Source organism: Dioscorea cayenensis, chromosome 12, assembly GCF_009730915.1.
Source record: "Dioscorea cayenensis subsp. rotundata cultivar TDr96_F1 chromosome 12, TDr96_F1_v2_PseudoChromosome.rev07_lg8_w22 25.fasta, whole genome shotgun sequence".
Classification (NCBI taxonomy): domain Eukaryota; kingdom Viridiplantae; phylum Streptophyta; class Magnoliopsida; order Dioscoreales; family Dioscoreaceae; genus Dioscorea; species Dioscorea cayenensis.
The window spans coordinates 1,207,442-1,219,900 of record NC_052482.1 but is presented as its reverse complement, the minus strand read 5'-3'; the positions used below and the strand labels follow the sequence as shown (position 1 = coordinate 1,219,900).

The window sequence follows — 12,459 nt, the reverse complement described above, 5'->3', positions numbered from 1 at the left end:
AAAAGCGAACCCGAGGAGGAGTGTCATAGCGGGGTCATAGTCGTTGTATAGGGTGTAATAATTTCAAATGTAAACCCAGGTTTAAATTCAATTCATTTTTCGAAGAACATGACAAATTTTTGTCGATGTAAATGTACATGTATCTAAATTCAATTAAATTCATTACTGTTTCGTTTTGAGGTTACATTCTTGTTGGATGATATTGTAGTCCATGAGGTACATTGCTCGGGTAGGGTTCATGTTTCATTTTTCATTTTCATTATCGGCTAATATCAACATTCATTTTAAGCGTATAATGATAACTTTTTGCCCTTTAACTTTCGTTTTCTCTATTTAAGTTTAGGTTTCTCTGTTTAAATTTAATATTTTTACATTTAAAAATATCCTTATTATTTAATAATATCAATGTAATTACAACAAAAATATACTTAATATTTTCTGTTTAAAATATCCTTATTACTTAATAATCTCTTATAGAATGTAATGTAATGTTCCGATTTTTTTATGCGGACGGGAGTGGAAAGCGCTTGGGGAACCGAGCGTGTATTAATGCAGCATTGGGGAACCGCTAGCACCATCCCGGTTGTACATTTTAAGCGGATACAAATTTATTTTTAAAGCGATAAAAAAATAACGAGTTAAAGCAGAGAATAAAAATTCCTTTTGATTGCAAAATTCCTAAGTGCGTCTACGAAATGTTCAACGCCTTCAAAACATTGTCCAATATCCAGCGACAACACTTGACATGATCGGATGAGGAAGGAAGGCATACCGCACCCTCGAGGCTCGCCATGATGTGGAGCGAGCTGCGCAGTTACGAATTCACTGCCAACACTTTAGTTTAAAGCGAGCAGAGATCAATATTTAAAGCAGAGACACAAAATATTTTAAAGCGATAAACATAAATCTTAAGCGTTAAAACAAAAAGTTAAATAATAAGTTAATAAGTTAATCGGAGACAATAGTGTTTTAAATGGAAACTTGATAAATGTAAAGCGATTGGCGAGGGGATAATAAACAATAATTAACTTCTACAACTATATAAACATAAGCGAGAAGAAACTTACAGAGAAGAACTGCGTTTTTCGGTGAGATACGATGCCACATCATCTGTCTCAACAACAAGATCAACAACAGAACATTTGAAGATGGGTGCCGCTGACACATGCTTGCTGGAAGTCAACCCTCGTTTTTATATGAGACATATCTGGTTTTATGTCCATCGAGTGTGATAAAACTTCACCTACGACGCGGAAATATCGAGACCCCATCGCTCGCATATTTATTCTAACTTGATTCCCAAGAAGTCGGTAGCAGTGAACATTAGCACTTTCGTCCTCACGTTGTATCTAGTGATAGCACAAAAACTCTCCATAATTTAATCGGAAGAGCTAAAAATTGAATACAGCCAAATGAGAAGAAGAAAGAAGAAGAACAAGAACAAGAACAAGAAGAACAAGATATGGTAGCCTCTAAAACTTTGTTTGAGAAAAGCAAGCGGGAGGCATTGAAAAACTATGCATAAAGAAAGTTATGATTGGGCGCCATTTTTCCCACCTTTTGCAAGGGCAAAAAAGGAATTTCATATCGTGGACCCACTTCAACTTACCGGCGGGGGGTTAAAAGGAATGTAAAATATAACGGAGGGCCGTCAGGGGTGTGTAAAAGTTGGAGGGGGTTTTTGGGAAGTTTTGAAAATTACGAGGGGTGAATGATAATTTTAGTCACTTTTGAGAAGTTTTTATTTATATATTGAGGATTAGTATCCAATGTTTTAATTTAATGTTTGTCTTTGTTGTGGAGTGTATTCTTAAATAATCCTTTTGATTGAATCGTTAGCCGTTGTTTTTATAAATAAATATTTTTTAATATTTTTATCTACAATGTTTTTATTTTATTTATATATATATATATATATATATATCGAGGATGAGTAATCTAGAGACCAGTAGCCGTCGGATGATAATCTGACGGCTACGATTATCATGAACAGTATTAAAACACTTTCTCTAGTGTCGTATTGTAAACAGTAAAAGGTGTACGGTACCCATATAGACAAACAGCTGTTGCATGATGATCTAACGGCTGTAATTAAACGTCCCTAGAGAACAGTAATTTAGAGACGTATGTAGATTATTTTTTTTCATATAACAGTAATTTAGAGACGTATGTAGATTATTTTTTTTTCATATATATATTTGTATATTATGAGAAGATAAGTAACAAATTGAAGATAAATTATGGGATTATGAAGACAATTTGATTGATTTTCCTCAAATTTTTTAAATTAATTTTTTTTTATTTGGATTTGTAATAAGATAACTAAAATTGGTTATTTTATTAATTTTATTTAACTTTTAATCATTCATCTTCTCCAAATATGCAAGAAGATTTTATCAAGATTGTTTCAAGGTTTTACAATACAACACACAAAGTTACCATAGAAGTGGTTATGACAATTTTTCACAACAAAAGGTTTTTTACATCACAAATTTGATGAGATATAAAATAACAAAATTTCAGACCATACTTTCAAAACAAAACAAATTCTAGTCTCATATCAAGAGATAATTATATATATATATATATATATGATAATATGTTTTTTTGGGATACTCCTAGAAAATAAATCTAGAAACGTCCCTATAGCAGCGAGTAGATCACCAATCTAACGGTTGCTATTTCATTTCTAACCCCAGAAGTGGGGTTAGTGATGCTAACCCCACCTCGGGGGTTAGATTTATAATTAGATGATCTAACAATTGTTGTAAACATCCTTAGATTACCGGCCCTCTCTCTCTCTATATATATATATAAAATATGTATGTATATAATTTTTTTTTCTTTGTATTCTCACTTATAATATAATAGCACTCACTTACATTTTCTTTTGAGCTGATTTAGTTCTTTCTAAATATGTGAAACAACTTTATACTAATTTACTTTTCTATTTAGATGTTTAGTCATAAATTTAAAGCATTTCAAAAATTTATTGTAAGAGGTGGTAAATTTATTGTAGCATAATTCATCCAATTTTATCATTCCTTAATTACCAGGTAATAAAACACTTGACTCCTAAAAAATTAAAAATTTAGCTCCGCTTAATGTATAGATGAAACGTAATATTAAAAAAAAATATATGTGGGATGGATTCTTAAAAATAAAAATACAATTAAAAAAAAATAATAGCCACTTTGAATATTTGATCTTAGAAAGAACCTTTTTATTTTTCTCGCCATTCTCTAAAATTGGTGGAGGTGTTACTCTAAATTATGAAGCTCTTTATGCAAGGTTATTCACCTTCTTTGAAAATCTTTTTGCCATAAGCCTTAGAAATTAGGTAAGTAACATTGTATAATAATTTTGGCAAACTAGCTAGCCTTATATTACTAACAACAAAGCATGTATTTACTTTGTTTTTATTTAAATTAGTATTAAATAAAAAAAATTAACTATAAATGTATTTAAAAAATAGAAAGAAAAAATTGAAATTAGTGTGATTAATTTAAAATTAATATAATGATATATGACGCTTTAAAAATTTTCTTAAATTTGAAATGATTTTTTTTTATATAATTTTATTATAACCAAAGGTTTATAAGTTTTAAACTTTAAAATTAAAAGCTATTTCTTAAATCCATAATCAAAACAATCTTTTTAAAATTTTAAAAACTAATCATTAGTTAATAGTATTTCTTAAATCAATAATCAAAATAATGTTTGTGCAGGTGTGTATTATTTCTAGATTGATGTACCTCAATACATATCTTTTTTTTTATAAACTAAAAAATATTTATCATCTTTTTTTAAAATTATTATTATTATTATAAAACCCTAACACATTTTTTACACAATAATCGAACAATAAAACATTTAACTTTCTCGAACCAAATTAATAAAACATGTGGGTCTGTCAAAGAAATAAAAACAAAAACAAAAACAAACCTTGTGCATACATACACAAAATTTCACACATTAACAAGCAGTTGATCACATAATTAACAAATCAACAAGCACCAACAACATCACTTCAACTCCACCTTACAAAACAACCTCTAATAAAACACCACTGAATACAACTACTCTACATGCACACAATCATCATCATCATCAGTTTCAGTTTCAAAAGGAAAAAAAAAAAAAGATAGAATTGTCTAGCTCTAACTCTGCAATTAATTAATATAGTTCCTCTTCAGTGCCTTTCCAACCTAAACAGCAAAATCAGAGCTTTAAATGAGTGACTGATCTTGTCATACTTCATGAGAAGAAGATGTAGTCCTGGTTCCCATCACTGCATTTGCTCCACCACTTTCTTGACCATCTGAAGATGATTTTCTCCTCAACCTGTTCCATTCCCTTGCACCTACTCAACAAATTAACCACACAGCACAATTATACGTCTTAATATGAATTTAAATATATATATATATATATATATAAATCTGTATTTCTTATTCTATGGATTTAAAATTTAATTTGCATTTAATAAGAACTAGTTAAAATAAATAAACAGACTAACTAATAGTTCCATATTCATGCATTTAAATGTCTCACAATTTAAATTTTTGGGTTGAATTAAACCCACATAATAAGTTTGATTTATATTTAATATTTTCTACATTCAAGAGAAATTCACATTTTATTTTACAAAGACGACAAGCACCACCGACAAATGTTATAATGGGTGATTAGAATCCTGCTATGTGTACTACACCCACAAGATATGTCAAGAATCAAACCGAATTAATTAATTCCTTATCATGCAACCCATCTCCCATGATAAGCTCATAAATAATAAATAAACAGTATTACTATAATATTTTATACAATATTTTACATTATATGCAAAGTATTGCAACAATACTATGTATATTGACCCATCATGAATATGCCTATTCACCACTCTCATAGCAATTCACCGCACTAGGCTTTTCATATTTTATTCCAATTAACATACAAAAAAAAATAAGTGCATTAATCGTTTGTTTTTTTCATTTAAAATATGTTTTTTCTTCTTTATATTTCATAATTTCACATAGCTCTAGGATTTGCATATACTCATCCTCTCTTCTTAATTAATGTAGTAAATAAATGAGTATGAAAACCTTCCCCATAGTTAATAAATATTTTGATTTTAGGAATCAAAGTATACCCTAGTAGTTTTTAACATAATTTGTGTTTAAAGGATCTCGAGTTCGAAACCTCTTGAACATAATTAAAAAAATAAAAAATTAATTATCGTAAATTTGTAAAAAAAAAAAAAAAAACTCTTCCTTTTTTAACTTCACAAAACTAGAAAAGACCCTCTGCCAAAAGGAATAAATACAAGTCATCCATCTGCTGTATGCAATGCCAAATGATTCTAGCCATATGATAAAAACAACTTTAATATAACTCGTAAAATAATAAATAAATATAAAAATTAAAGAATAATTTATCCATTTCCAGTCATTATTAACTATGATAAATACTCCCATGATCACTGTTAAATTTGAGTTTTGTATAAAAATTATAACTGTCATTTGCATAAAGATTAAGACCATCTTAAGATCTTCTAAAACTAAAAAAATTATAATAAGATATTTTTTATCTCATTAAAATTATTTATTTCCATTAATACACATACTCTCTATAAACTCTTTAAACTAAAGAAAAGAGAGGCCACTAGATTTTGTATATAAAAAAAATTACACATGATCAAACAAAAAAAACCACATGTTATCTCTAGTTTCATTTACCTCATGACTATAAATGTTTAAACTTTATAAAATTGTTACCATAAAAAATTTTTAACATAAAAAATATTTAATTTCTCCTCGGTTGCACATGTTTCAAGATTATTTCTGACAAATTTGTTGATATGGTATTGACTTGACACCTCCACATCAACAAACTTATCAGAAACATTCTCAAAATATACTACTATGACCTCCCATGCAACCAGAGAATATGTGAAAGAGCTATATATATAGAAATTTAATGATTTCCACAAAGTTAAACTAGTTACAAGAGTTACATATTTTTTGTTTAATTTTTTTATACATATTTTTCACATTTTAAATTACAACAATTTATATACTAAATTTACATACATAAATTTATCTATATAATTATTATACCTATATATTCAATAAAATATTAAAAAATTAAAAAAATCTAGATATTTATGTAAAAAGTGTTTAAAAAAATATAAATTGATTTAATAATTTAATTATTATCTGCTAGATTCCATAACATCTTAACTTTTAGATATAAATTATTATTATTATTATTATTATTATTATTACGATCATTCTTCTTGGGAATGTCAAACATAAAAATTGTATGGATGTCTATTATTAACTATTGAATCTCGATCTAATAGACAACATTGATAAATTATAGATATTACAGTAATATATACAGCAATTATTATTTAAAAATTCACATATATCATCAATTAAATCGGTTAATAATTAGACATCTATAGATAAAATATCTATGAACGTCCATCTCTAATGTATTATTTATGATTTATTATTATTTATTATTATTATTTTATAAAGAAATTTTATTATTTTTGCAGGGATTTATTATATATAAAATCTATTTAATGAGATATTTAATTTTAGATCATACTTTTTTTCCAATAAATTTTAAATCCAACGAACGGCCAGGGACCATTTCATAATTTTGAACGTCAATCCCCAAAATCCACAGAACAATCAAAGCGCCGATCCTTACCGGAAAACGGCGAGATCGGCGGTGTAGTTCCGGCCGGCGACAACGGCGGCGTTCCGTTTCCCGGCAAAGGACACCCCGATGGCCGTTTTATCATTATAGTCCTCGTCACCTTCGGCTCATCAGCCGATTCCTCCCCAACGAAAAACCCTAGATCCAAAACCTCACATCATCCCAAACCCTAAAACCCCCAAGAAATCATCGCAAAAAAAAACAAAAATCAAAGAAAAGCAAGAGAAAACATCGAAATCTCTCGATCTCGCCGAACCTTTAGAGGAGGACGGACGGGGAGACAAGGATGCCGTCTTTCGGAGCTTTCCGAGACCGTTCTCCGGCCTTGGTCCGGCGACGGTGTCATCCCAGAGCTTATCGAGAAGCCCCATCGTCGTCGTCCGTCGAGCTATCACGATGAGGAAGACGAGGAGGGGTATTTATAGGAGATGAGTGGCTTGATTGATGCGATCTGGGCCGTTGATTTAGATCAGGGAACAGGATAAGATCCTCGTTATGGGTGCTGGACACGTGCCCTTATGGCGTGCGGCATGTCACGTGATAGTGTGGGGCCTGCGGGAGTGAGTCACGAGGATGGAGAGGGGCGGCAACCTTTGGATCTTTTCCACAGCTCGGTGTTGGGAATCAAACAGTGTTTTTTATTATTTTTTTTTTTTTATGATGTGGAGGAATTCCATTGGGTGTCCAGTGTCGGTCCCACAATTTTTTTTTGGGTACGCATTGATGTTTTCGATGTTGTCTAGTAAATTAATAATAAAGAAAGAAAAATATTTTCAATAATTTTAATTTTATAAAAAAAATCTTTTAACTCTATTTATCCTTTGAAAAATATGGGAACTACCTAAAAATATCTTAAAAGTTTGCATAATCTCATTTAATCCTTGAAAGTATTAAGGTTTCTCATAAGTCCCTCTTTTTTAATTTACTTTTCAACTCATTTATAGTTAACGGATGAAGTGGAGCCATTATATACGATATGATATGAAATTACGTCAATGCTCCTGAACTCAAACGGTTGAGATGAAGTTATTACACATCCTTTCAATTGGCTGAAATGACAATAATACCCTCGTTAATTCCTTGGGAAATGCTTGCGAAGATGATTGGCGCACTGAATCATTGGGATTCGTGAAGGAAACCCTACCTTCACTCGTTTGCCGTAACCTTTCGCCTCATTCTTATTGTTGTGGATCCCATCAAAATCCTCTTTTCCGCTCTCTTTTTTCTTGCAAACCTCACTTTTGAGTTCTCCGGTGACTTCCATCCTTGGTTTTCAGTTGTTCGAGAACATCTTCGGCAAGGGCTTCTATGAAAGATTGGCGACTTACCTCAAGGAAAAAAGCCAACACAAAGGTGAGAAGACATACCTAATTGGCATTAAAGATCTAAGTGGCATTCTTTATTTTCTTGTGCAATATTTTGTACTTTCTTTGTAAATATCGACATTCTTGTGTAAAGTTTGTCGCTTTTGCTGTGTATGATTTGTGGTTTGTTGTGTATAATACTATGTTTAGCTTTCAGTGATTGATTCTTTGTTTGCATTTTTTATATAGAACAGAAAATTACAACAACACTTGTAAACGCTCGATGTTATCTGACCCCTGTTGTCGAAATGATTTCAGAGTTGAAAAACAAATGAACAGGCGACATTGCAAGATCCTCTGTAGGACGTTTTTTTGCCCATTTGATGGATGTCGCTCCCGTGTTGCAAGAGAGAGGGGTTCTTGACTCGGTGTTGCAGGTGTACGATGACAATAGCTAAAGGTTTAAGATAAGACAAAGCATGCTCTTGTTTAGAGCAGAAGACGTCATTCTTATCCTAGGCCTTCATTACGATGGAGATAATGTATCCTTCTAGCGCAAGAAGGTCCAATCAGAATTTGAGAACACTTTTCTGCAAAAAAAAAAAAATAAAATAAAATGCACAACCATCACCGCAATGCAATTAAAGATAACCCACTCAGAATTGTACGCAGCAAACACAGTGACGAGGAGACCTTTGTCAAGCTCCTGGTGGTGTAATTCATGACAACGATTCTATTCCCCAAAACTTCTCTGAATGCGCCATCATTCGCAGCATGGTACACCGACAATCTAGGGTCACTTGGTCGTTACGCCTAGGCACATACTACTCACAAGTGGCTGATGGCCGACATCCCTACGACAGCCGCCCATGTCCAACTTCGGTGTAAAGGAAAGTGCACTACTGCAGGATACTTGAAAGGTTGTCCATTGCGCTGATCATTTGGTTTTATGAGGTGATGGGCAATGTGAAGAAACAACTATTACGGCAGACACCCCGTATAATATGTTACGAGGAGTCTAGTTTCATAAAAGCGGCGTCTATTGACCCGCTATTGAATTCAATCAAAGGAAAACAAGTAAGTTATTACTCTTGCTTTATAAAATGTTTGCTAATTTGAATGAATAAGTTATTTCCTGTGTATTATAATTGTTTCCTGTGTAGTATACTAGCTTCCTGTATATAATGTAGTATTCCTGAGTATTTTATTAACTTCCTGTATATTATATATCATTCTTGTGTAGAAATCAGAGTTTTGTGTATAAATTATTACTTCATGTGTATATTATAGAATTACTGTGTATGAAATGCTAATGTTGCAATTGTTGCGTGTTTTCTTCGCAGTTTTTCAAGCTTCTCCCAATTAACGACGAAGAGAATGTGTTAGTTTGTAATGTTAAGCATACCTACAACTCTTGTTAGATCATCCAAACCGGGCAACTCTAAAAGGAAGTCCCGGCAAGCCACCAAGCCTCGACCGTTGGGAAAAGACAAGCTCTGAGCCAGCAAAAAACAAGCTCGTGATCAATCCTCCACCAACAAACTATGAGAAAATTGGCCGGTGGCAGTCGTCGGTTGAGAAGGCAGAGAAGGTTCCACTAGGTGATGATGAAATGCATCGGTCATTACATAGAGAAAGAGGGCTGACTCACAGTCACCGCCTTTGCATTTAGCCACCCCTGTGACGCCAACGGATATCTGTCGTCCTTCTTCGTCAAGTCCGTTCCCTAGTCCTGGCATTAGGTTCAAAAGGGTAGTACGATCTTGGAGAGGACAATATGGCCAGCACGCTGTAAAAAATACTGGCAATAAGTAAATTTTTGCACAGCATAACGACGTTGCTTGCGAGGATGTTCATGTTCCAATAATAACTACTCACCAACCCATGCCAAAAGCTACAGTACAGGTCCCCGCAGCTGATCGATGCGTCCCAAGACACCACCAAAGCAGGCTCAGCAGAACAAAGCCCCACTGAAGAAAACTGGAACAAAAAGAGCTCCAAGGAAGAGGATCCCACCACATAACAACAAACCTGTTGAAAAGGTTTCGAGCTCGACTGACGTCTACGAAGCGAATGAGGAAGTATTACGCGTTGTTGACGCGCTACTTGAGTCCCTGACCGGTTTGAGAAAGGATAAACAGTTAGAGGAGCAACTTGCGTTGGTCATGTACCAACCTTAAGCAGAAGGGCAGGTGTACTATAAGGATCAGAAGAAGCCTAAATCAGGCTTCCTGCCACAGAAGAAGAACTACTCAGGTTTCGGAAGGCTTAACCAACTCGAACAAATATCCCTCTCCATCTATCTAAACAAACGTGTCGACAGGTAATTTATTTTTTGTTGTATAGCACAAATAATTTATATTACGAAATCATGTCTTTATCACACATGTGGAATATTATAATACTGTGTATCTTTATTGTCTCCTGTGTAAATATTACATTGTCCTGTGTATATTTATAATTTCATGTGTATAATATATGTTTCATGTGTAAACTTTTACTTTCCTGTGTAGAACATATTATTTTTTGTGTATCATAGACATTTCCTGTGTAATCTTATGGATTGATGTGTACTTTTTTTATATAGCTCTATCATTTGGAGGGATGACAATGAGTACGGGTATACCACCCGTGACAACATATACGTCCTCCTCGAAGACTTTGGTATGGGTATAGCTCCTATATTTGTACAGGTATAGTTCCCATATTTGTTTGTCAATTAAAACTTTGGTTATGCAATTACTTCTGCAATCCGAAATGTAAATGCAAAGGAAAAGCTACCCATGAAATATTGCAAATAAAATAATTTGCTAAAGAGGAAAAGGTTGAAAATACACAGAAAATGTAATAATACACACCAAAACGATATAAAACATAAGTAACGGATACACTATTCAGGACAGCAAATATACTACATACTAACACGAAAAATTACATATAAAATCACAATTAATACACATCAAACAATTATAAAACATAGTAATTAGGTGTATTATACAATAAAGTGGAAAACTTCACAGGAAGTTGGATATCATACACAATAATGCAAAAACATATACAGGAACACTAATAAAATACACAGAAACTCGACAAAATACATAGGGAAAATGATTTATACACAAGAAAAGAAAATAATACAAAGTTGATGCTGACAAATATACCAAAAGCAAAATCAAATAACGTACGATACCGTTATGGATAGCATGGTCAGTCCGCTATAACTATATTACATGATCGACGATTATGTCCAGCTTAATAGCACCAGCTACAATGTAATTTGCGGGCATCAAAAGCTTGTGACTCGATTCTCTTCCTTCTTCCACGGCCCGGCCATTTCTTTGATATTGGTGGTCTAATTCGTAGTTGACGATTGTCATCAAATGACTTCTCACTATCAGGAACATGGATATTGGATTCGCATACGCCCGACTATACCATTCCACTGTCAAGTAATCGTTAACGTAAGAATGGACATGTGTCTGTTTGCATGATCGTGGCACATGCATGCTTGCACGGTAGCCCATGTACATCCCACGAAACTTAAGGCTGACTGCATTGTTATTGTTGTCAATGACTTCGTACGTATTTTTAATGGATCGACCCACTCTCAAGAAATGACTGTCACAACAATTTGTTCAATATTTTTTTGTATTTCAGGGTAGAGGTGTGTATCCCACCTGTTGGATTGTTAACGTCTTTCTGACAACATATTCATAAGTTTAAGGCTGGAAAAAACATATGTTACACAGGAAAACTATATAATATATAGTAACTTCATACTATACATAGGAAAGTACATAAAATACATAGGAAAGTGGATTTAATACATAGAAACATATATAAATACACAGAAAATCAACATTACTACACAAGTAAATAATATAATATACAGTAACTATATAAAATATACGGGAAAACCATATAATACATAGGGACACATATTCATACACAGCAATAAACGTTACTAACCAGATCGAGTCAACCATGCTTGTTATTGGTAGATGGCGTGTCTCTTTAATCCAAGCATTGAAAGATTCTGCCACGTTAGAGTACATCTCAGACCATCATATTCCTTTAAATAAATAGTTCGACTAATAATCAACCATGCTTGTTACTGGTAGATGGCGTGCCTCTTTAATCCAGGCATTGAAAGATTCTGCCACGTTGGAGTACATCTTAGACCATCATATTCCTTTAAATAAATAGTTCGACCAATAATCAATATCGGATTTATTCAACAACCAAGTGTGTGCGTCGGCCAATATACATGGAAATTCACGAACTGCATCATCAAACCCTTTTGAAATATATGCATACACAATTTTCATGATTATTGCCCAGCATTGCACTCGCAAAGCTTTACTGAGATTAGAGTTGGTGTTCACAAAGTTCGCCTTCAAATGTCATAGGTAATAACCATATG

At 32.9% G+C, this 12,459-nt stretch overlaps 1 protein-coding gene across 1 annotated transcript; it reads right to left on the bottom strand.

The window, feature by feature from the left end:
• Positions 1-3,936: 3,936 nt before the first annotated feature.
• On the bottom strand, positions 3,937-7,144 carry LOC120274126 (dormancy-associated protein homolog 3-like). The gene is made up of 3 exons (XM_039280886.1): positions 6,989-7,144; positions 6,724-6,870; positions 3,937-4,363 (listed from the first exon to the last, which is right to left on the bottom strand). The coding sequence occupies exons 1-3, from the start codon at positions 7,101-7,103 to the stop codon at positions 4,251-4,253; spliced, it is 375 nt and encodes a 124-aa protein (XP_039136820.1). The 5' UTR covers positions 7,104-7,144; the 3' UTR covers positions 3,937-4,250.
• Between the last annotated feature and the right edge of the window lie 5,315 nt (positions 7,145-12,459).